At 40.2% G+C, this 26,901-nt stretch overlaps 2 protein-coding genes across 5 annotated transcripts in view; both read right to left on the reverse strand.

Annotated features, from left to right (window-relative positions):
* Positions 1-12,106, reverse strand: part of abca1b (ATP-binding cassette, sub-family A (ABC1), member 1B) — an 84,289-nt gene extending 72,183 nt beyond the window's left edge. The window contains 3 exon segments of the mRNA XM_051954028.1: positions 3,288-3,381; positions 8,531-8,642; positions 11,981-12,106. Coding sequence (XP_051809988.1) covers positions 3,288-3,381; positions 8,531-8,596 — 160 coding nt within the window. The 5' untranslated portion in view covers positions 8,597-8,642; positions 11,981-12,106.
* A 2,496-nt stretch (positions 12,107-14,602) lies between these two features.
* The window catches only part of slc44a1b (solute carrier family 44 member 1b), a 54,936-nt gene continuing 42,637 nt past the window's right edge, over positions 14,603-26,901 (reverse strand). For 2 of the 4 annotated variants that reach the window (XM_051954178.1, XM_051954179.1), the window contains exon 16: positions 14,603-24,828. In XM_051954178.1, the coding sequence (XP_051810138.1) occupies positions 24,805-24,828 (24 nt within the window). In that variant the 3' untranslated portion in view covers positions 14,603-24,804. The remainder of the gene's footprint in view (positions 24,829-26,901) is intronic. The other 2 variants (XR_007944508.1, XR_007944507.1) reach the window with 2 other exon arrangements.

A 26,901-nucleotide genomic window follows, 5' to 3' on the forward strand; every position in this document is an offset into this window, starting at 1 on the left:
CAAAAGCTGTGGAAATCCTCACGTTTTCCACTTTCAGATGGTCTTTGAATGCATCATCTGTGATAGGTTGTTCTACCAGGAAAAGTAATGAAATCAGAGCCTAAAGTCAGAATATTTGACCAAAAAGTCATTTTTCTACAGGTCTCATCTAAAACTCACACAAAAATAAAACATTAGCATCAGATTCAGTAAAAACTACGAGCAGTTCATGCCTCATCACGCCTGGTTCAGCTGTAACCAACAGCAAGAAATAAATCAGCATCCTTCAATGCATCATCTGTGACTAGAACAATGAAGTAAATCTGAGCCTAAAATATGGATTTATCTATATCGATCAGCAATAGCTTTATTCTGCATGAGTTGTTTTAAAAAATAAAGCATTTGCTCAAACCAGAGTCTGTAGAATCTAAAACTTCTTCACTCCTCTGTACAGCTGACCCTCCATGACTGACTCAGCTGTGACCAACAGTGGAAATAAGGAAGTGTTTCCACAGAGAGACTGAGAGGAAAATCAAACCTCCTGGATCAGTCAAATAATGCAGCATGGCTCAGAAACAGAGAACAGAGGAGCCAGCTGTTGGAGATCCATCCAGCATGGTGAAACATCTTTCTACAGATGATGAGCAGAGTAGAGAGGAAACGTCTGGAGAGGCTGGAAACATGGAAATAGTTTATTATCTCGAGTGAAGCCTCCATTTCCTCCTGTGCTGGTAACAGAGTGACTCTACTTTCAGCCCCATCAGCTTGAAAGCAGCAACATAAACAGCTAGCATCTGGTGCTTTTTAAATCACTGCAACCTGCTTATTTTCTACTGAAACAATAAGAACGGACTGGGTTCAGAGCAGCTGCACATTTCTGTGTGAAATTCTGAAAATACAGTATCTGTACATCTACATATGCTAAGTGTTCACTTCCCCTGGATGCTTTTCCCTTTTACTGCTTTTCAATTTATTTTGGTTTATCGGACAGCAATGATTAAAAAGACTCATTCATGTCAAAGTGAAAACAAATTTCTACAAAGTAATTTAAAATAGCAAAGCTAAAGTAAGTCATTACCTAAATTAAAATGAATCAAATAAATAACCACAGGAGCAGCAGTGAATGTTTATAGAGTCACCTGTATATGGAACACATGGAGATCTATCTAGAACAGAGACTAGAGACCAGAGAGGGAGGCCACCAAGACTCTATGACTCCTCTGAAGGAGAGACTAGAGACCAGAGAGGGAGGCCACCAAGACTCTATGACTCCTCTGAAGGAGAGACTAGAGAGGGAGGCCACCAAGACTCTATGACTCCTCTGAAGGAGAGACCAGAGAGGGAGGCCACCAAGACTCTATGACTGCTCTGAAGGAGAGACTAGAGAGGGAGGCCACCAAGACTCTATGACTGCTCTGAAGGAGAGACCAGAGAGGGAGGCCACCAAGACTCTATGACTGCTCTGAAGGAGAGACCAGAGAGGGAGGCCACCAAGACTCTATGACTACTCTGAAGGAGAGACTAGAGAGGGAGGCCACCAAGACTCTATGACTCCTCTGAAGGAGAGACCAGAGAGGGAGGCCACCAAGACTCTATGACTCCTCTGAAGGAGAGACCAGAGAGGGAGGCCACCAAGACTCTATGACTCCTCTGAAGGAGAGACTAGAGACCAGAGAGGGAGGCCACCAAGACTCCTATGATTCCTCTGAAGGAGAGACTAGAGAGGGAGGACACAAAGACTCCTATGACTCCTCTGAAGGAGAGACTAGAGACCAGATAGGGAGGCCACCAAGACTCCTATGACTCCTCTGAAGGAGAGACTAGAGAGGGAGGACACAAAGACTCCTATGACTCCTCTGAAGGAGAGACTAGAGACCAGAGAGGGAGGCCACCAAGACTCTATGACCCCTCTGAAGGAGAGACTAGAGAGGGATGCCACCAAGACTCCTATGATTCCTCTGAAGGAGAGACTAGAGAGGGAGGACACAAAGACTCCTATGACTCCTCTGAAGGAGAAAGAGAATAGAGAGGGAGGCCACCAAGACTCTTTGACTCCTCTGAAGGAGAGATTAGAGACCAGAGAGGGAGGCCACCAAGACTATGACTCCTCTGAAGGAGAGACTAGAGACCAGAGAGGGAGGCCTCCAAGACTCTATGACTCCTCTGAAGGAGAGACTAGAGAGGGAGGCCACCAAGACTCCTATGACTCCTCTGAAGGAGAAAGAGACCAGAGAGGGAGGCCACCAAGACTCTATGACTCCTCTGAAGGAGAAAGAGAATAGAGAGGGAGGCCACCAAGACTCTATGATTCCTCTGAAGGAGAGACTAGAGACCAGAGAGGGAGGACACAAAGACTCCTATGACTCCTCTGAAAGAGAGACTAGAGATCAGAGAGGGAGGCCACCAAGACTCTATGACTCCTCTGAAGGAGAGATTAGAGAGGGAGGCCACCAAGACTCTTTGACTCCTCTGAAGGAGAAAGAGAATAGAGAGGGAGGCCACCAAGACTCTTTGACTCCTCTGAAGGAGAGATTAGAGACCAGAGAGGGAGGCCACCAAGACTATGACTCCTCTGAAGGAGAGACTAGAGACCAGAGAGGGAGGCCTCCAAGACTCTATGACTCCTCTGAAGGAGAGACTAGAGAGGGAGGCCACCAAGACTCCTATGACTCCTCTGAAGGAGAAAGAGACCAGAGAGGGAGGCCACCAAGACTCTATGACTCCTCTGAAAGAGAAAGAGACTAGAGAGGGAGGCCACAAAGACTCCTATGACTCCTCTGAAGGAGAGACTAGAGACCAGAGAGGGAGGCCACCAAGACTCTATGACTCCTCTGAAGGAGAGACTAGAGACCAGAGAGGGAGGCCACCAAGACTCTATGACTCCTCTGAAGGGGAGACTAGAGACCAGAGAGGGAGGCCACCAAGACTCTATGACTCCTGTGAAAGAGAAAGAGACTAGAGAGGGAGGCCACAAAGACTCCTATGACTCCTCTGAAGGAGAGACTAGAGACCAGAGAGGGAGGCCACCAAGACTCTATGACTCCTGTGAAAGAGAAAGAGACTAGAGAGGGAGGCCACCAAGACTAAATGATTCAGCAGATGCGATGTGAAGAACTGTGCTACAATATCTGTTGCTTTACTTTTTATATTTGTAATTAAATTAAGAAAATTTGCAGGAATCTGATTTCATTTTGAAGCAAAATAGTCTTTCCTTTCTTAGTTCCTGCCCAGAAAGCCTCCAGGGGCTGGGTTCTGTTCAGAGAAGCTGTAGAATGACACGAGAACCGAAGAACATCGGATGAACTCACACTCATGCTGCTCGTATGGAGGGTAGTTCAGACGCACGGCGATGAGGATGAAGAAGATGAGGAGCGGCCAGATGATCTCCGCCAGCAGCTGGAGCTGAGACACACATGAGGAACACACAGTTAATAAACACATACTGAAACACACAAACATGGAAACACACAATGAAAACACATGCAGGTTAAAAACACAATTAAGACACACACACACTCCTGGGGTTCAAATAAACACACAATCAGACACATACATCACACACACACAATTCAACTTTACACACACTAAGTCACACAACAATACACAAAAACACACACAGAGTCAGCAAAATTCAACCACAAACACACCAATACACACATCAGCACACACACACAGTCACGCAAAGAGTCAGGAGACAGGAAACCATTAACTACACACACACTCAAATACGCACACACACACACACACACACACACACACACACACACACGCACACACACACACACACACACACACACACACACACACACATCTAACCACACACACAGGCTTCTCATCATAGTAGTTCTTCTACAGTCTGACCACAACCACCAACACACACGCTGGCAATACTACTGTGTGTGTGTGTGTGTGTGTGTGTGTGTGTGTGTGTGTGTGCGTGTGTGTGCGTGTGTGCGTGCATATGTGTGTGTGTGTGTGTGTGTGTGCGTGTGTGTGTGTGTGCGTGCATATGTGTGTGTGTGTGTGTGTGTGTGTGTGTGTGCGTGTGTGTGTGTGTGCGTGCATATGTGTGTGTGTGTGTGTGTGTGTGCGTGCATATGTGTGTGTGTGTGTGTGTGTGTGTGTGTGTGTGTTCTAAAAGCCTCTTGATTGGCTCACTAAGTGTTTGAGTGCAGCAGGAAGCAGCCTGACATCTCTAATCTTAGAAGCCATGTATAATAAATGAAGAGTGAATGATTGATTGATCGATGGACAGAGAAGCAGAAACAAACACCAGAGTCTCACTGTGTCTTCTGATCATCAGCTATTGATCACCTGATCAACAACACAGAGTAGGACACTGACTGACATTATTGATCATCAGCATCACATATTTGACGTTCAACTGGCAGTCACTGCTGATCAATACTGATCACTGCTCATCAATACTGATCACTGCTGATCAATACTGATCACTGCTCATCAATACTGATCACTGCTGATCAATACTGATCACTGCTCATCAATACTGATCACTGCTGATCAATACTGATCACTGCTGATCACTGCTGATCACTGCTGATCACTGCTGATCATTGCTAATCAATACTGACCATTGCTAATCAATACTGATCACTGCTGATCAATACTGATCACTGCTGACCAATACTGATCATTGCTGACCAATACTGATCACTGCTGATCAATACTGATCACTGCAGATCAATACTGATCATTGCTAATCAATACTGATCACTGCTGACCAATACTGATCACTGCAGATCAATACTGATCATTGCTAATCAATACTGATCACTGCTCATCAATACTGATCACTGCTGATCAATACTGATCACTGCTGATCAATACTGATCATTGCTAATCAATACTGATCACTGCTGACCAATACTGATCACTGCTGACCAATACTGATCATTGCTAATCAATACTAATCAATAATGTGAGGATGCTGATGAGACAACCAAACAGTAGCATGAAAAGAAACAATTTGAACCTATTGATTGTGCTTCTTCTCTGATCAACTGATCAATTGATCTTGTAGCGGCTTCAGATCAAAGGAAACACCAGAACAGAATGTATGTTATTGATTATCAATCACTAGAACAGAATGTATGTTATTGATTATCAATCACCAGAACAGAATGTATGTTATTGATTATCAATCACCAGAACAGAATGTATGTTATTGATTATCAATCACTAGAACAGAATGTATGTTATTGATTATCAATCAGGAGAACAGAATGTATGTTATTGATTATCAATCACTAGAACAGAATATATGTTATTGATTATCAATCACCAGAACAGAATGTATGTTATTGATTATCAATCACGAGAACAGAATATATGTTATTGATTATCAATCACTAGAACAGAATGTATGTTATTGATTATCAATCACGAGAACAGAATATATGTTATTGATTATCAATCACTAGAACAGAATGTATGTTATTGATTATCAATCACTAGAACAGAATGTATGTTATTGATTATCAATCACCAGAACAGAATGTATGTTATTGATTATCAATCACCAGAACAGAATGTATGTTATTGATTATCAATCAGGAGAGCAGAATGTATGTTATTGATTATCAATCACCAGAACAGAATGTATGTTATTGATTATCAATCAGGAGAACAGAATATATGTTATTGATTATCAATCACCAGAACAGAATGTATGTTATTGATTATCAATCAGGAGAACAGAATGTATGTTATTGATTATCAATCACGAGAACAGAATATATGTTATTGATTATCAATCACCAGAACAGAATGTATGTTATTGATTATCAATCAGGAGAACAGAATGTATGTTATTGATTATCAATCACCAGAACAGAATGTATGTTATTGATTATCAATCAGGAGAACAGAATGTATGTTATTGATTATCAATCACGAGAACAGAATATATGTTATTGATTATCAATCACCAGAACAGAATGTATGTTATTGATTATCAATCACTAGAACAGAATATATGTTATTGATTATCAATCACTAGAATAGAATATATGTTATTGATTATCAATCAGGAGAACAGAATGTATGTTATTGATTATCAATCACGAGAACAGAATATATGTTATTGATTATCAATCACCAGAACAGAATGTATGTTATTGATTATCAATCAGGAGAACAGAATGTATGTTATTGATTATCAATCACCAGAACAGAATGTATGTTATTGATTATCAATCAGGAGAACAGAATGTATGTTATTGATTATCAATCACGAGAACAGAATATATGTTATTGATTATCAATCACCAGAACAGAATGTATGTTATTGATTATCAATCACTAGAACAGAATGTATGTTATTGATTATCAATCAGGAGAACAGAATGTATGTTATTGATTATCAATCACCAGAACAGAATGTATGTTATTGATTATCAATCACTAGAACAGAATGTATGTTATTGATTATCAATCAGGAGAACAGAATGTATGTTATTGATTATCAATCAGGAGAACAGAATGTATGTTATTGATTATCAATCACCAGAACAGAATGTATGTTATTGATTATCAATCACCAGAACAGAATGTATGTTATTGATTATCAATCACGAGAACAGAATATATGTTATTGATTATCAATCACCAGAACAGAATGTATGTTATTGATTATCAATCACTAGAACAGAATGTATGTTATTGATTATCAATCAGGAGAACAGAATGTATGTTATTGATTATCAATCAGGAGAACAGAATGTATGTTATTGATTATCAATCACTAGAACAGAATATATGTTATTGATTATCAATCACGAGAACAGAATATATGTTATTGATTATCAATCACTAGAACAGAATGTATGTTATTGATTATCAATCACGAGAACAGAATATATGTTATTGATTATCAATCACTAGAACAGAATGTATGTTATTGATTATCAATCACTAGAACAGAATGTATGTTATTGATTATCAATCACCAGAACAGAATGTATGTTATTGATTATCAATCACCAGAACAGAATGTATGTTATTGATTATCAATCACTAGAACAGAATGTATGTTATTGATTATCAATCAGGAGAACAGAATGTATGTTATTGATTATCAATCAGGAGAACAGAATGTATGTTATTGATTATCAATCACTAGAACAGAATATATGTTATTGATTATCAATCACGAGAACAGAATATATGTTATTGATTATCAATCACTAGAACAGAATGTATGTTATTGATTATCAATCACGAGAACAGAATATATGTTATTGATTATCAATCACTAGAACAGAATGTATGTTATTGATTATCAATCACTAGAACAGAATGTATGTTATTGATTATCAATCACCAGAACAGAATGTATGTTATTGATTATCAATCACCAGAACAGAATGTATGTTATTGATTATCAATCAGGAGAGCAGAATGTATGTTATTGATTATCAATCACCAGAACAGAATGTATGTTATTGATTATCAATCAGGAGAACAGAATATATGTTATTGATTATCAATCACCAGAACAGAATGTATGTTATTGATTATCAATCAGGAGAACAGAATGTATGTTATTGATTATCAATCACGAGAACAGAATATATGTTATTGATTATCAATCACCAGAACAGAATGTATGTTATTGATTATCAATCAGGAGAACAGAATGTATGTTATTGATTATCAATCACGAGAACAGAATATATGTTATTGATTATCAATCACCAGAACAGAATGTATGTTATTGATTATCAATCACTAGAACAGAATATATGTTATTGATTATCAATCACTAGAATAGAATATATGTTATTGATTATCAATCAGGAGAACAGCTTGAGGACTACCAAAGTTTCTCAGAACATTAAACCGATTCTCAGACTTCAGTTAATAAACACAACTTTATAAATTCTGTCCCTTCAACCCCTAAATGCATTCAAAAGTTTGTTATTTCTGAAGAAGAAAAATCAAATTTCCCATTTTTTAGCAATCAAATTGTATAAAACACAACCAGGAATTCGAATGACAAACGAGGTGTCTGTGGAGCTGCTGAGAAATGTTCTGAAATGCACAAAAGAATAAATCCCTAAACATGTATAAAATCCTTAAAATAACCTGAACATGGATCAAATGTCTAAAAAATGTTATGAAAATTAATACAATGTTAAAAACGTCAAAATAGGAAAGAAATACACCAAAAATTTATAACAAAATGTTGAAAATATATGAATAAAATAAAATAATAACTAAATGTCTGAAACATCTCACAAAAACTTACATAAAGGGGCCCTGGTTGGAGGATTCATTGTGAATAATGTGAATTAGTTGATTAGTTGAGTGTTTCTCATTTCGGACACACATCTCCACCTTTCACCATTCTACATTTATGACGCAGTGATCCCGGTTTCTGAGGTAGATTTAGTCTGACCTAGTGTTCGCTGAATGGGTGGAGTGAAGCCGAGAGTGTAACAGATTTCTGTCTCCAGCTGCTCTCAGATCAACATCTGCTGCTGTTCTTGGGTCTAACGGATCATGAGTCCAGAGTGAGCGTTTTACTGACCGTCTGTCGTCGTCTGTAGGTGAAGTTCTTCCACAGCAGCAGCCCCAGCTGTGTGGAGATGGACATGTCTGCTGCCGCCGATCTGCTGAGTGATTGTCGGCCGCCGAGTGCTCTGCGTTAAACACGACACACAGCCAGTCAAAGGCCACATCAGATACTGAAGCTGCTGATCGTACTCACAGTTATCAGCTCAGACACAGTCAGCAACTGTGGTAATAACACCGGTTAACCCTCTGAACCCCAGAGGCTGAAAAGCAACAAGAAAATCCTCACATTTACACCATTTATCAGCTGTAAACTGCTTTCTGACGGTCTGTGAATGCATCATCCATAAAGTGCGGTTCTATCAAAAACTAATAAAATGAGCTTAAAGTCAGTAGATTAAAATAATTTAATTCTACAGTGCATTCAAAAACAAAAAGAAGAAGCTTGTTCCAACCCAATTCTGTAAAAACTAAAAACTCATTCACTACTTAGAAAAAGCGGATTTAATCAGCCACAGGGTAAATCTTAGAGAGTCTTCAGGTGAACTGCAGGCAGTGCTTCCACAGAGAGAGAGGAAAATCCAACATGGATCAATAAAATAAAGCAGCACAGCTGTGAAGCAGAATGTAAAAAAACAACTCTCCAGAATGACACTGAACTCAACTAAAACCAGACAGAAGCTTAAGATCACCCCCATTGAAACCCTCTAGGCCTGCTGTCATTAAAATCATCTACAAAAACACACTATCACCCAAAAGCTGTGGAAATCCTCACATTTTCCACTTTCAGATGGTCTTTGAATGCATCATCTGTGATAGGTTGTTCTACCAGGAAAAGTAATGAAATCAGAGCCTAAAGTCAGAATATTTGACCAAAAAGTCCTTATTCTACAGGTCTCATCTAAAACTCACACAAAAATAAAACATTAGCATCAGATTCAGTAAAAAGTACAAACTGTTCACTCCTCATCACGCCTGGTTCTCCATGACTCACTCAAAAACATTCAGATGAACTGCAGGCAGTGTTTCCAGAGAGAGACTGAGAGGAAATCAAACACATGATCAACAAAGCATGGTTCAGAAACAGGGAACAGAGGATGGAGCTGGTGGAGATCCATCCAGCACGGTGAAACATCTTTCTACTGATGATGAGCAGAGCAGAGAGGACACAGATAAATATCTATAATATATGGAGACAAAATGACCACAAAAGGACAAAAGTGAGGGATGGAAAGCGCAAAACAAGAAATACAAAACACAAAATCACAAGAAAAACCCGAAACAGAAACAACGAAAAAACAAGACACAAAATGACAAAAGAAAAGACAAACAAGACAAAAGTGTCCAAATGAGACACAAAACAGCAAAAATGAGACACAAAATGACAGAAAGGAGACACAAAATGACACATGGTAGACGAGAGACATGAAGCAAAATAACGCAAAAAATGACAGAAGAGAGACAAAAAGACACAAAACAACCACAGTGAGTCATAAAGCTACAAAAACACGACACAAAAGGACAAAAATAATACAAAGACAAACAGGTTAATAGCTACACTGTGTGTTGGCTACACTTCTGGACACTTAAAAATAAATTAAAGAAATGTAACTTTTTTCCACCAGATTCTGCAAAAAATAACAAAGAGTGTGTGTCGCTCTTTCACTGTACATGGACAACACAAAGATGTTTCACCATGCTGGACGTATCTCCAACACTTTGCTCCTCTGGCAGCGTTTCTGAGCCGTGCTGCTTTTATTTCTTCATCCAGTAGCTGCTCTGTGGAAACACTGTCGGCACTTCAACCTGAAAATCAGAACCTTTAACTGCTCTTCATGGCTGTGCTGAGGCACACACACTTTTATTCAGTTATTTTTTTAAAGAATCTGGTGAGAGATAATCGTTTTATTAAAGATAAGCTCTCAAACCTGCAGGTTTTGGGTTCAGAGTGTTAAAACTGGACCTGGTTTAGGTCAATACAGCATCTTAGAGTGATCAATACGGGCCTGGTTGATCAGTGACAGAGGGAGGAAGGATGATTGAATTAAAGTTATCAGACTGTAGATCAATACGACTTCATCAACACAACATGAACAAAAAGACTTTACAGTTACACATTAAAACTCCAGAGAAACTAACAGTGTGACTACTAAAGTCTGTCAGGATCTGATGCACTCATCTCTGGAGATAAAAGTCTGGAGGCGGTTTTCTTTCTGGGACGGCAGATTAAAGATCTCACGGGTTGGACTGTTGGTCTGACAAGAAGCAGCAACATAACGCTTCCTTGTCCTGGACTTCAGGACATTTCCTCTCCAGCTTCCTGTTCAGACTCAGCGAACACATCAAACCCTCCAAGCGTCCTCACAGAACCGATTCCTGCTTTAAAGCCTCTGATGAGACGATGAGCTCACATTCTGGAGTCACTTCTGTTTCATCACCGTTTCATTGCACTGAACTTTCTCCAAACTCTTCAGACATGTCTATCTGGACGTTCATTTCTCTCACACCGATGGTGATGTGGTGATCTACTTTTGGTTTGGGGACAGCTGAGTGCAGCAGGTTAAAGAGGAACATCTGGAGAACAGAAATCTGCTTCGGTCTGAAGCTCATTCAGGACACTTTGGTCGCTGCCGTTTCTGCTGCACTTTGAAATGCAAAATGTGAATTTTCACCAGACAGAAAGAAACCTGTGAGCCGCTCAGAATTCAGAGACTTTAAGGAAATGTTTTCATTTAATCATCAAAGAACGGTTGACGGCTTGTTCCTGTGAGGTTATTAAGGAACAAAGTCAGAACTTTTTAAGATTCAAAGGATGTTTGGAGGACGTTCTCAGGGTCAGGTTAGATAAACAAACGTTCCTCTAAAGGAAGATTTGAACAAAGATACGACATTCTGCCTGCAATGTTCTGAGGATGTTTCAGTGGGCTCTACCGGGTTCTACTGGACTCCAGTAGAGTCAAATGGACTCACATGGATTTAACTGGATTCTACTGGGCTCCACTGGACTCAAACTGACTCCAGTGGACTCCTTTGGACTCTACTGGACTGTGCTGCGACATGTCACTCTTTAAACAATGTTCTCCTGTTCTTCCTGAGTTCTGATGAAGGTTCTGTCCCAAACTCTTTGGTTCTCCAGAGAGAACCTTTAAAAGCTGCTTCTTAGTTCCTCTCAGTCCACAGATTCTTCTTTCTCCTTCAAACCTCAGACACACGAGTTTGTCTCTTCAGATGGTGACTTTAGCACAGAACACTGAGAGAACACTGACAGAACACTGAGAGAACACTGAGAACATAGAACAGAAAAACAAACACAAAGAGAACAATGAGGGAGCAGAAAAACTGAGAGAACACATCCAGAGAACGCTGAGAACACGGAGAAAACAGAGAATCTTGTCAGAACACTTAGAAGTTAATGGGAAAACACTTAGAGAACACTGAGGGAACCCTGAACACAGTGAATACTGACCGGTGTCAGTCGGTTCTCGGTCCGGGGCTCTCCGGTGTCAGTCTGTCCTCCTCCTCCTTCATCCAGCACCTTCTGCTGCTCTCCGCTGAAGCTCCAGATGAAAAATCACCCATCAGTCAGTTAGCGATGATCAATCAGAGTGCATCCGCTGAGCACTTTCAAAATAAAAGTCTGGCGGAGATCACCGCGCTGACTGCAGGTTAAGCTGTTGGTTCTTCACAGGGGTTCTGCACGTTTCTTTCACTGATCTGTTCTGTTCTTTGCACTGTTATTTATTTATGTTAAAAGTTCTGTATTTTTGCCTTTTATCATTGAAATTAAAATATTACTAAAACTGCAACAATGAATTTGCTGTCAACAAATAAATGAATCATTAAATGTTCTGATAACAAATGAATCAGTCTAAATCCTGTGTCTGCTCCACTGGGAATTGTTTCTGTTTTTGGGTTCATTTTGTGTGTCTTTGTGGCTTTTTTGTGTCTCTTTTTGGTAGTTTTAGTGTCCTTTGCTCACCTCAGCAGTAATCTGATTACTCTCCGCAGCTCAGAATCATGTGATATTTCAGTGATATTATCTGTGTTGGTGGATCCTGTAATTCTGCCTGCAGTTTTAAAATAATGCAGTTGAAAAAGTGATGTGAATGAAACGTGCTTTCAGTGTTTTCTAAGAGAGGAACACAAACTGCTGACCCAGCGTTTTCTGCGGGAATGAGGTTACTGTAGGTCAGCAGCTGGTCAGACCTTCACAATAAAAGCCCAGTTAATGTGTGAGACAGTGAAATGATGAATGCAATCATCCATCCATCCATTCTCTATCCACCGCTTTATCCTCACTGGGGTCATGGGGGGTGCTGGAGTCTATCCCAGCTGACTCAGGTGAAGGCAGGGGACACCCTGGACAGGTCACCAGTCTGTCACAGGGCTACATATACAGACAAACAATCACACTCACATTCACACCTACGGACAATTTAGAGTAACCAATTAACCTCAGCATGTTTTTGGACTGTGGGAGGAAGCCGGAGTACCCGGAGAAAACCCACGCATGCACAGGGAGAACATGCAAACTCCATGCAGAAAGATCCCAGGCCGGGATTTGAACCGGAGATCTTCTTGCTGCAAGGTGAAAGTGCTAACCACTAGACCACTGAGCAGCCCTAACCTCAATTCATACTCATTTTATTTAATTGTCGGCACCTGAAAACACATTAGTCCATGAAGAAGCAGCAGGAATCCAATCAGAGTGGACCCAACATGAGTGGGTGACAAAGGAGGAGTTCCAACAGGTTCTGGTTATTGGAAGTTCTGATGTTCAGCTCTAGAGTCTATCTATCTAAGGTCAGTCTACATGATTCCACAATAAGGAAGACTCTGGGAGAAAATGGATTTATGGGAGAGTTGAAGGAAAAGCCACAACTGACCAAAAAGAACCTGGGGAACAATCAGTTCATGACTTAAAGCTCAAGCACAAATGGTTTATGCAGCAAGGCAAAGACCCATTTTGTTCTTTTTGAGCCACTCAGAGGTGGCTCAAAAAGGACAAAATAAAGGTTCTGACATCTGGCCTTGAACCTAACTGAGATGCTGTGACAAGACGTTAAAAGGCAGTTAATGCTTAAAAACCACCTAATGTGGCCAAATTTAAATATTCTGCAGAGTGAGCCAAAATTCCTCTATGACAATGTATTTACTTCACTGATGACAGAGGTCTCGTTATGTCATGTATCCATACACACATAATGTCACTGCTGCAAATATCTGAAATGGGGAAAAAAATCCCTCTTAAAAATCTTGATATGACCAAAACATATTCAGACTTGAGTAGCTTTGAATCTGTGAGCTACAGCATCCATAGCTGATTACAGTTTTTCTCAGTCACTTTGGTTGGTTTCTCAGATCAGAACGGAAAGTCTCTAAACTTCTTGTTCAATCTTCACATCATTGTGTCTTTTGCAGACATCACAAAGCAGTTTCTCCTTTCTTTGAACAGGTGGTAAATGCTTTGGTCCATCTGTACAATTCTCTGCTGTTTTTTTTCTTTTCTCATATTGATCTAAATGTATTCTAATGGGTCTCTGTTGAATAGTCTCACCCCCACAACATTTAGCATTAGCTCGTCACATCAGTCTTTACCTGCAGAATGGTTGAACAAGGTGAATCTTGACTTTCTCTGCACAGGGAAATGTGTGAAGGGTTAGGGTTTTCTAGAAGATATTCATGATGTAAATGAGAGTTTGTGTCCCAACAGACAGGAAGGTCAGGAGGTGTAAGAAGACTGCACTGGAATTCCTACAGCTGATTGTACAGTTTTCCCTCAGTTCTGTTTTCCTTTCTGTGTCACAATGACGTGGTCTGATGTGACTTGGGTGCCATCTACTGGTGGTCAAATAAATTACAGCAAAATAATGCAGTCAGGAAGCGTGCTTCAGTGTTAGTCTACTGTTTACAAGCAGTTCTTCTTAATGTACTGATACTATCAGTATAACTACAACAGACAAAAACGTTTGAATCTCCCCCAACTGACTGATACGTCTTCATGGTTATTTGTGTGTCTTTGTTGTTGTTTTGTGTCTCTTTGTGCTCACGTCAAACATGTTAACTAAGGAAAGATAACAAGCACAGATTAAAATGTTCTATTTTATTATTTTTCTTAAAAAACAAACATTCATAAGAAATGATAAATATAAAAAGAAAACCAACCCAGAGCCAAAGAAACAGTTCTTCAAGGTTACAAACAACTTCTTACTGCAGAGAAAACCTAAACACTAGTGTCACACCTGACAGTTAAACTCATGTGTTGGCCTAAAATCTGAACTTGTTCTTTTTGCTACGCAGCCGTCCTTCGTCGAGACACATTTAAGAGTCCTGTCTGAAGGAGACAGAGTTTTTAGTCCTGTGAATCTAACGGCAGATTATTCACACCGCACGAAGACGACGCAGCTGGAAAACGTGGACATGCAACTTGTTCTGGATCAGCTAATCTACAAGGTGGGCCCTTCATCTGCTGTGATTGGGGCCGAGGGAGCCGCACAACAGTCCTTAGGTTGCCTTGTTTAAAATCTACTACTAGAGTTAGAAAGGCAGCTAGTAAATGCAGAATTAGGGACGCTCCAATGGAAACATGTCACATCAGAAAAAGTGAAGCAGAGAAGCAAAAGTGTTGTGTAAAATGGTGTGCTGCACATGGCTGTCATTCTGCTAGTCCAAAAAGCACATGAGCATTTCGTCAGACCGCTTACAATCACCTCGTATGGGGCTATGAACCAGATGTGGCTCCAGTTTGGATCACTCAGAGATAAAGTTAGAATCCACGGGACATCTTTCTTATTTTTTCCCACAGTGAGCAAACTCCATCTGGCACCAAACATAACAGTCACTTAAAATCACATCAGCCAATGGGGTCACATCCCTGAACAAACCTAGAGCACGGAGGAACAATTAATGGACTTTCTAGTGTCACATAGTCAGACCATTCTACACCAGGCTGGAACAGTGCTGTGCAGAATGGGCTGACTACACTTCTGTCTCATTTCACTGAAAAAAATCTGAGTTTTTTGCAATAATCTTGGCTGTCTAAGAACAGGAAAGATGAATAATGTCCACTCTTAACACCAACAAGGGGATTTGTTTTGATGGAACATTTGCAGCAGGGAGGTGAGAAGTGTCATTTAAATGGATAATTCACTGAAAAAACACTAGCAGGGCTGTTTTACTGCCAATCCAAACCCTCAGCAAAGCTCTCCATCGTCACTGTTTGAAAACAGCAACACGTAGATAGCAGAAAGAGAAAGATGTGTCAACGGCTTCTACCCACAGTCTGACAAACGTCATAGTTAGACCAATGCATGCTTTCTGTCACATGTCACAGATTTCCATAGAGCCCTCTGTGGACGTCCATGTCCACGGCTGAGCTATCAGCGGGCACCATGACAAAGACTTCTGTGGTGGATAATGACCATCAGGACAATGTATCTGAATGGTAATGGTTAAAATGACTTTATCAGCATAGAGAAACATGTCCACAGTATTTTGTTCATACTAATGGCTGAATGAATATTGACAGAGAGCATGGGCAACTTTATGTAAATAAATTCCTATTCACAAAAGGCCTTTCCCAGATAGCAAACTATGGGTGAATCAATGTTGAATCTATGTTGAGACCTAACGTCGAAATTATACAGAAAGCGCAAGGTTGATAAAATGTTGAATCAACGTTTGCTTTTCAACCATAAATCACACTTTACCCAGATAGCAAAAGATGTTAAATCAATGTTGAATTAGGGTTAAGAAGGTTGAATTGTGGTTACGGTTGAAGACTGATGGTTGGATCAACGTTGATTCAACAACATTTTGTCAACATTGAAGTTTGTGTTTAAAAGATACCATTGAATCTACGTTGTATTTTGGTTTAATTAAAATGTTTGACAGGTCAATGTTTAATTAATGTTGAATCTATGTTTGCAAACATGTAATCTATGTAAGCAAACGTTGACTCAACATTTTATCAACCTTGCGCTTTCTGTATAATTTCTACGTTAGGTCTCAACATAGATTCAACATTGATTCACCCATAGTTTGCTATCTGGGAAAGGCCAGTGTGAAGCCCAGTTCTTGCTTTCTGTGTAAATCTTGCCCTCTGATGTGTTCATGAAGGTTCACATGCAGTCATTAATCCTTGACAGTAATTGAAGTAGTCGCTGCAGATTTGTACATGTTTTCGATGGACACAGCCCAAACACACTGAAGTCCTAAATTCTCCAGAAATCCTGTGCTTTGTCCATCCACAGTGTACGACACTCCTCAGAAATAACCAAAGGTTTTCTGACTTCAATTCAACAGCCAATGCAGCTGAATCACAGGTGAACTTTTACGCCTCCATGCTGCCAGCAGCACAGATCAGACGTCGATACTGCAACGCTTCTGGCTTACTGTGATCTATGCCATCCAACACCCGTCTGGTTCTGTCAGCATCAGCTCTCAGACGCATCAATATAACAGTAAAAAACATTTTATGACGCCCTAATCCTTTGTTTTGTCATCAAATTCAGAATAATTTAATGTCTGCTGCAGGAAATGACTGTTTGGTTTGTCATCAGATCCTAAGACCTTACTGACTACATGACAATAAACCAGTGATTCATTTTAAAAGCAGTATTTTATAAAACCGAAGCACTGGAATCAACTTGAAACAGGAAAGAACCCGAACCTTTTCTAAATCCTTACTGTTTTAAAAATAACAACATACAGAAAATGAGCTGCTAAATGACTGAAACTAGTGGTTCACTGTGCTGTTTTTAAAAACGGAAAGGACTGCTTCAAGTCACACTCACAAAACAGATACAAACATCTGCAAAGTGTCTGGATGTGTTCAGACTTTCCTGCTGATGCCACCTCCTCCACACACCTTCACCAGGTAAGTGAGATCATGTGATCACACTGGATCAACAAGGAGCACTCTGATTGGAGCATCCCTAACTCCAGCTCACCTGTCGACCCCACATATCCATGCAGTGCTTCTCCTCTGGGGGCTGATTGGTTGGAGCGGGTGAATAAAGCAGATTATTGGTCAGTAGGCGGCAGAAGAGCTGAAACGTTTCATTCCAACAGTCTGGACTGGTTGGTGTCTTTCAGTTCTAAACAGTGGGCTCATATAGAATGGTCTGCTGCACCAGTCATTCTGCTACAGGAGGAAAAAAAAGCTCCGGTGTGTTTTTATTTCATTAAACCAAGCAGTCGCTTTGGGCGGGACAAAGAATGGGACATTACAATGAAGTTTATCAGAAATCCACATAGAAGCTAGTTAGTTTTTTTGTTTCAGAAAAGGTTCTGAGAAAGTTCTGCCACTAATTTTCTAAGTTTTAATTTTTGGAGGAAGTTTCATTTTAGTTCTCAGAATGTTTTTATTAAAAGTGGAGTAACTGAAGACGTTTGGTGTTGTCACACCATTGTCTTATCTTTGAATGTTTCACTGAGAACCATCTTTTCTTTGTTATCATGTAACACTGTGGGAACGTTGAATAGATTCTATAATCCCACAACAGTGTCCCTAAAACGTTACAGGGAGAATGTTCCACCGTTGTTAATACATCACATAACAGAAATACATGTGAGGCCTTGAGAACATTCCTCCTTTTTATCATGGAACATCATCTGTGTTCCTGACTGTTCCTGAACATTAACATGGGTTTGGATCCTGCAGGAAAACAGGCTCAGTGGTGAATTATGCATTTTAATGACCGTTCTCGCCTCCCTGCTGCAAATGTTCAACCAAAGCAGTTCCCCCATCACTATTCTGAAGGAACACCGTTGAGTCATGTCTGTTTCTCAGCTCCGCCCAACAAGATTCTGACTGCATTAAAGAAATACAAAGAATGTTTTTCCTACGGAGGAATGATGATGAGGCTGCAGACCATTCTGCACAGCGTTGTTTAGCTTTGTTGTGTAGAACGGTCTCATCCCCTGAGCCATGAAGTTCACTGTTCGTTCAGTCTAGGTAGGATTCCCACTGGCTGGTGATGTTTTAAAGGACAGAAGGAGGTTTCTAACTATGAGAGAAAAAATAAGAAAGAAAGCTTGTGGCTTCTGAATGTTTTTCCAAGGATCCTTCGACATGGAAATAGGTGAGCACAGAGAGCAGGAGAGAAGCCAACAAATAGCAGAATGCAAATACTGAACTGTGACTAAATAAGTTATCAGCCAATGGGAATGCACGCTTGAAAATACCCGTCCATATGAGAGCCAGGCAGTAAGGTGAAGGCAAAGGTTTGATTAGAGTTTTAAAAACATGGAAATCTTTTGTTTGCAACTTTGAGATGACAACTATTTATTTTTTACTTTGGCTGGAAGCCTTGTTTGATTATATTGGCACACTTCCAGTAACTTTAGTTCAGCTGTAGAGCGTATGAGAACAGCTCTTCTGATCTGCATAACGATGTGGTATGAGCTAGGGGTATTCAAAGCTTTGTTGTTTTTCCCACCTGCTTTAGGAAAAACTCTATTACAGTTTTAGAGCTTCCCTTAAAAACACAGAATAATATTCTAAAAAATGCCACTATCCAGAGCAAATTTCTAACACTTTGAATGCTTGCAGTGTCTGCGTTATTATGGTGAAGCGATCTGTGTTTAACATTCACAGTCTGCTGGAGTTAACAACTCAAAATGACGAAAGAGGCCAATCAGATCAGTTAGGTAAAGTCTGTCATCCGTTTACAGTCCTTCTGCCCTAAAATAAGCAGATAATGGACTGATATTTATTAAGTATTCAGGGGAAAATAAATGTCAAACTGTAGCTGACACTGTGACAGACACACGGTTCAACACGTGAAGAATAAAAGTTCTAATAAAAGGTGGATAATTCAGAAATATTTGTTCATTCTCCTCTTAGAATTAAGTATTTTCAGGAAGCATTTTCAGGGAAATTTCAGACCCATCAGATTGTCTGTTCTTACTTTTTTCCACATATTAATGTACCTTTTGGGTTTTCTATGTCAATGAACTGAATCTTTTTACAAAACAAGATGTGAGGACGTAACGTGTGGCTGCACTGGAGGGATGTTTTTATCCAGATAATAAAGACAGTAATCAGCAACGTCGGCTTGAATCTGTCACCACAATCCACTTGAGTCCTGTTTGTCTGCTGTTGGAATGAAACTGTGCAGCTCCTGCAGATTAATCTGCCTGGCAACAGCGGTCACATAATCCACACTATACTAAATATTTCCGTTGATTGCTCTGAAGGTTTTGTCTTTTGGGGATGTCTGAACATGAATGTATGTCTGTGTGTGTGTTAATATCTGAGCTACGAACACTGTTCTTCTAAAATACTCTACAGATACTTTAAACTGACGTCAGTGTTGAATGAACTCCATCTTTAGTGCAATTAGTTAACATGCTCGGAGCATCGAGTTCTGCCATCGCAGCTGTTTAACACACATGCTCTTAATATTTCCAAGCTAAATCTCAGAGTGAGGTCTGGTTTCTGCACATGAGAGAACTCCTGGAAGAGAACTTTTCCTCAGTAACCTGAGTCTCACATCAGGTCTGGTTTCTGGAGGAGAGGCTCTTCAGTTTGTCCTCATGGCTGAAACTAGTGTGTTTAAAGTGAAGGAGGTGTTTGGCAGACAGGAGGTGCATGATGGGAGCAGTCGCAGCCTGAAAACCGCCGGTCAGAGCCAATCAGCCGCACCGATTACAACTCAAGACAGAAACACGTGAGCAGGTGAGAACAAACTGAGCTCTTTCAACCGACTGGACCCAACAAACGTCCAACCTGCAGACTTTACACTGAGAAGAAAGCCTGAAGCCGTTCACCACAGCTTCATCTCCATGTTCTGATGCTGCTCACTGGTTGGTCGGTTAAGCAGCAGCCGGCGTTAACTCTCTGATTGAACTTTCTGATGCTCTTGAAAAGGATCACCTGAATAACTGTAAAAACAGAAAGAATGATCAGATCTGAACAAAGTCTGAGCTTCAAATCATTCCATCACATTTACTTCATCCTGCATGTCTCATTTAAAAATTGACCAAAAACAACTTGTTTGCTCTAATGAGATTCAAAAAAACTAAAATTTCTTCCCAAGACAGACTGAGGTGTGAGCAGGTTTTCAGAGGATGGAAGCTAATTAGAATGGAAATAGTTCCATATCTACAGGATGTGAAGCTCTTTTTTTTTGACCTGACACTTGTTTTGATGAAGGTTTTGTTATTTCAGATAATTCTGAAAAAGTTTGAAGTTATTTTGGCCACATTTTAAAAATGAAATGTAATTAGTTTGAACATGTTTTAAGTCATTTTGGACTTTTTTTATTAACTCATTTTGAGTCACATTAGACAAATGTTTAGTCATTTAAACACATTTTATTTCATTTCGGGTAGATTTTGCCATTTTTTTTCCTTTTTTTAAATTTTGGAAAAACAGATTTCTTTTTTTTCTTTTCCTCAGCATTCAGCTGGTTGGTAATGTGAGCTGGACTTCTCCTGGAACATCCTGAGCAGTCTGAAGGAGAACAAACCACCACAGCTGTCAGGATGCTGATGACAACCAGTTTAACTCCACATTTGTCCCTTCTGTTTGGACTCAGTTTAGGAGATCATGTTAATCATGTCTGAACTTCCTGATCACATCTCATCTGGTTTCAGTCCTTTGGTTCAGTCCTGATGACTAAGCTAACCCTGCATGCTTTGGTTCAGTGTGTTGGTCTGCAGGGAGGACGCTTGGATTCAGCCTCACATTCAGCTCAACCTGCAGGGCAACAAGGCAACATGTTGGGTGACCAGGACAGCAAAAGCACTGCTTCCATCACTCAGTGATAATGAAGGATTTGAAGTGATTCAGCAAATCAACAGTCGACTTACTGGCTTTTCTCTGAGCTTTCAGAATTTGTTGCTCAGGTTGCCAAAGCGTTGCCTCGTTGGACATGAGAGAACATTACAGCTCAGACAGCTGGTTGGTCAGACCTTCTGTCTGACACGACGATGAACAAACAGAAGCAGGAAGACTTGTTGTTTCTGATGCAATCACATGATGCAGTTTGTTTTATTGCTGACTGTCTGACCTCTGCAGGCTCCGCCCACACATCCCTCCACCTTCTTCTTCTGTGGATTGTAATGGAAACAACACGTTGACTTAGAGATCCCATCCAGGCGACGGTTTGCGGAAACGCTGTGGCTGGACGTCCAACGAAGAGCCTCAACCGACTGCCAGGTGAGCAGGTGAGAGTCATGTGACCGAAGGACAGCCGATGTGTTGCAGCAGCTGAAAGGCAGATTTAAAAGGCAAAACACAGAGAAGCTGCTCAGAATGTGCTGAGCTTCTGGAGCTGCTCTCTGGTGTTTGCTTCAAACTGTGTTAGGAAAAGGAAAATGTGAACATGGAGGTCATGAGCAGGACAAATGGACGAAGGCAGCAGATATCTTCTAACAGACGGTTCTGAACCTTTTGTCTCTGTCAGCAGCACAGTTTACATCCAGAACCTTCCACTCTGACTACAGTGAGCTGCTGTCACGTAGAGGAGATCGATTTGAAGCCAGTCTGCTGGATTTTTTCTGTCTTGGACAAATCTTCTCATTTTTGACAATTTTTGAATTATTCTGGATAAATTTCAAGTCATTTTAAACAAATATTAAACTTTTTTTAAAAATATGAAAGAATATTGAACAAATTTTGAGTCAATTTTGATCATTTTTGGATTATTTTTATTAATCTTTGAGTGAGTTTCAACAAGTTTTTGAGTCATTTTTATAATTTAGGGCAGGTTTTATTCATTTTAGACAGTACTATCCTTTTAGACGTGTTTCTTTGGGATCTTGGACAAGTGTTAATCAATTTGGACTCATTTTGTTATTTTTATTGTATTTTTCCATTTTTGGAAAGGTCTCAGATAATTTTAGACATGTTTGTCACTTTGAAAACATTTTAGGACATCTGAAAAACCTCTGAGTCTCTTTGAACAAGCTCTGAGTACTTCTGGGCAGTTTTTATCACTTTGAGGAGAACGGCCAAACAAGTTTTCTACATTATTTACTATTAAAGTAATTCTGCAAAATGACGATAATTTCAAACTCATGCAGAGCAGTTGACAGTTTACCACTTTTTTGTCTTGTTGTTGTGCTCTGATTTTGTGATACTGACTGATAATATGACAAACTTAAGCATCAGAGGTCAGAGACACATCTAGCCTGTGTGAAAACTTCCTTTCTTTTTATGTGACCTTAGACATAGGGTGAGGAGCTCAGACTGCCAGAATGAACGCTGAACTTTTACTCACATTTCAAGAGAATTTGCAGTTCTGTGAAATGAAGTTGTCTGATGGATCGGACAAACAGAACTCAGCTTATTCATTCGTACAGTCACTGAAGCCATGCAAAGTTTTACCTTCATACTATGAATATATTCAGGAACTACAAGCCCTGGAAGTACACAGGACAGGGTGCAGATTTCAGGTTTTCTAAAGACTCTGTCCATCTTTTTTTAGCTTAACTTCAGCACACAGAATCAGTTTTACATCCACTACAAGTGTCACAATCTGAAAATTAAAACTGTTTTTTGTTCAGCACAAAAACGTAGATTTGACATAAAAGGAATCCGGCTGGAAGGTAAAAAGGAAGCTCTGAGCTTCAGTGTGACTGATGATCGTTTTTACCTGCAGCTCTCTGGAAACCAGAGAACCACAAAGGAGACAACTCAGAAATGTCTTCTGAGCACAAAACACATGAGAAAAAAAGAACTTTTCTTTGACCATCTATTCTACAATAAAGTAAAAATCCTGAATAATCATGTCTAACATTTTCTGACTGTCCACAGGTAGAATAAAAACGAGGCTCTTCATTCAGCTATTGATGTTTTACAGCCTTCATAAGCTCTGACAGACAGTTTTGTTGGTTTGCAGTCGCTTTGTCTCGTCTTTGTTCTTTTTCACCTCGCTGTTCTTATGCTGGTCTTTTTCTGTCTCATTGCTGGTTTTTATGGCCCTCAAATTATGATACATCCCATAATATTGATGCTCAAAGTTGGTTACAGAAAAAATGATTTAAAAAAAACAGATTCAGTCTTTAGATTGTGACTCCTGGATGGATTTAAACTGATCTGGTTCCAGTTTCTACCAGAACTCAGATGTTTCTCCTCCTAAATGTCCTGGTTCTATCTGCTGGACTATGAAGTTCTGAAAAAGTCCATTAAAGTGATAAATCTGGACCCTCCTCTATGGACTTCAAGGACCTGGAACTCTGGAAATATTCATAGTATGATCATTAATAAAGTTACTGGACATGAAGAACCAGATGTTCTGAGGAGGTCAGGAAGGAACCTTGGTTGATTTTTTTGTGCTACATTTTCTTTTGTCACATTTCCACCTGTTTTGTGGTGATTTTTGTCCTTTTTGTGGTGATTTTGGGCGTTTTTCTGGCATATGTGAAGCTTTCAAGGTAGTTTTGGCTCTATTTAGGGTGATTTTGTGTCTTTTTGTGGCAATTTTGGCCGTTTTTGTGGTGATTTTAGTTAATTAATTTCAGTTTATGATCAGAACTCATATGTTTCTCCTCCTCAATGTCATAGTTCTATCTGCTGGACTGATGAAGCTCTGAGGCTCAGAAATGATGGAAAAGTCCATTAAAAAGTGTAAAATTAGGACCCACCTCTATGGACTTCTGGAACTCTGGAAATATTCACAGTATGAAGGTAGAACTTTGCTTGGCTGTATGAAATATATGAAAGTTATTCTAGATAAAAAATAATCCGTTGATCGTGTGGAGGTCAGGGGGAACTTCCCTGTTCTTGGTCACATGACTTTCACCTTGCGGCTCACGGTCGTCAGCTGACGCTTCTCACGACACGCTAAACACGGAAACACTGAGCTTCAGCCTCCGACAGCCAATCAGATTTGTGTCCCGGTGACAGTCAGGTAGTTTTCCATGACGATGGAGCTTTATGGCTGCTGTTCCACCTGTCCACAGGCCCCGCCCCTTTGATGACACAACTATCCAACATGGAGGTCCAGGTGAGGAGTGGTGTCGGCGAGCGGCAGGTCGTCTCCAAAACAGAAACATCACCAACAAAGAAAAAAGTGTCTGAAAGTGTTAGGAACCAAAGAGTGAGCGATGAGTTCAGTGAGTTTTATAAAAAAGGACATCACTACGAAAAAATGCATCAGCCGGTTTAAAATCTGCAGCGCTTCAATATAAAGTGCTTCATTACATTGTTACGTTTTTACAGTTTCTTATTAAAATATTGTTTTCCCTGGAGTGAAACCATAGTAAACATGTTACACGTTGGTAAAAATAAACATTTGGAATGTCTCTTTTTTAAGAAGTCCCATTGGCTGATTTTGGTCAAGCTGAACTCGTCCCCGGAGCCTGAAACAGGAAAACGCCCACAAGGTTAACAGAGTTCATCATCAACAAACGGCACAGCTGGTTACACAGGGGTGAAGCTGAGAGCAGAGCATCATGGGAGGTGAGCTGGTGGTGTCAGAGCAGGATGTTAGCAGCACTGAGGTCAGGACTTTGTGCAGCATCACACCCACCTGTTGCAGGTACACAGCTCCTGACCAGTTCCACAAACACTAAAATCACTGATTGTGTTGTGACAGTAAACTCTCATTTTATGTCTCTTTACACATTTTGTTTCCCTTCAGTATTTGTGTGCTGTAGTCATTTTTGTCTTTGTTGTTGTTCGCAGTTGTTTGTGTCTCTGTGGTTAGTTAACTTAATTAGTCCAAGTCTCAGAAGACTGGAAATGTCTAAAGAGTTTGGTTTTGCTGTGAGACGGTGACCTCAGCACACAGAGCGAGTATCCATGCAGGAAGCTGGACCCAGCAGATAGCCCGTTTTAAAGCAAACACTAGTTTTATGTTGCAGCAACAGGACCCATCATGTGGACCTTCTCAGACTTCATGCATATTTTTATTGTGTCACTGACTGAATCAGAGCTAAGCAGCAGCAGGAGGTGGAAGACTGAATTTAAACCAGCGTGTAAATCCACCAGAGATCTGAACTACGAAGCAGGCTCAACATAGCAGCAGAACGTATTTCTTGATGGAAGTCGGCTCGACTAAATCTAAAACCACGGTCAGAGTGAACGGGTGTCACGAAGGTGGTTTTCAACTTTCTGTGTCATCTCAGACTTTCTGCTACAAACTCTGTGTTCACATGAAAGTGGGCGAGTAACACGTCACTCGATTGTTCTTCTGAACAAAATGAACCAATCGAGTGCAGCTGCTTCAGTCAACAGGCTGCAAGAATGGAGAACAACGAGGAATATAAAAATACATGACGGTAAACGTTGCTTCTGGAAATAATTTAAGATGACACTAGAGCTGTTCAGACTTTACATGTAAACACAATATTGTATTAAAGCGCATTTAGGTCTGACACCATCCCATAATGCAGAATATCACTGTAATTTTTGGACAAATCAAAGTGAATTAATGTCACTGATTGAATATTCTGTGTCATAAATACAAACAACCTAATCAGTGTTCTAATCTGTCTTCTATCAGCTGCAGTACCAGCAGAGTAAACGCACTTTGCAGCACATCAGGATCAAACCTAAAACCTATTTGTACGATTTCTGCATCACCAACTAAATCCATAGAGGTTCCCATAGCAGCGTGATGCATAGAGTGGGCGATCCTGGAACTACGCGGCTTCATGCAGAGGTTTTAGCAACGTACAGTTCAACATGTTTGCAGATAAAACGTTTTCCTTTAGCTGAGAATCTGATCGCTCACAAAGAATCACCAGGAAAGGAGTTGTTTAAAAGGAGACGCGTCTTACACAAGATTTAAATCCAAAACTTTGAACATAACCCATTCCAGACCAGGCTAGTTCTGCAGCGTATGCTACCACGCAGACCAGGTGAAAAGAGAGCCACCTTCATGACACTGAAACCTCTGACTTTCAGCTCAACATACCTGCTAACCCACTAATATTGCGTCCTAGCGCAGCTCTCTGGAGTCATCTACATGCTGCCCGTGTCTGGTTGATCGGCCTGTTTCACTGATTGTTAGGGTTCACATAACTTTATGGAGCAGACACTTTAAATCCAAACTGCTGCAGAATCGTTCCTAAAGAAACGCTGCTCCACTCTGTTATCTGCTGAGTCCTGAAAGCACGACGGTGACAAAAGAAGGTCAAACACAAACAGCATCAAACACAGAAACACATTTATAAAAACCTTTTAAATATAAAAAATACAAAAGTAAAAATATATTAATCACAAACACAAAGTCAATGATTAGTCCCAGCCGCCATGATGATGATGACGACGATGATGAGGATGAGGATGATGAGGATGAGATGTTGGCATGTGCCAGTGTTCATCCAATCAGCATGCTCAGGTCGGCGTGTCTCTCAACATGCATCAGTCATCACGTGTGTTAGCACATCAGTTAGCACGCGGCGTTGACGGTGGCTGATTTGGCAGAG

This window comes from Acanthochromis polyacanthus, chromosome 10, assembly GCF_021347895.1.
Source record: "Acanthochromis polyacanthus isolate Apoly-LR-REF ecotype Palm Island chromosome 10, KAUST_Apoly_ChrSc, whole genome shotgun sequence".
Classification (NCBI taxonomy): Eukaryota; Metazoa; Chordata; class Actinopteri; family Pomacentridae; genus Acanthochromis; species Acanthochromis polyacanthus.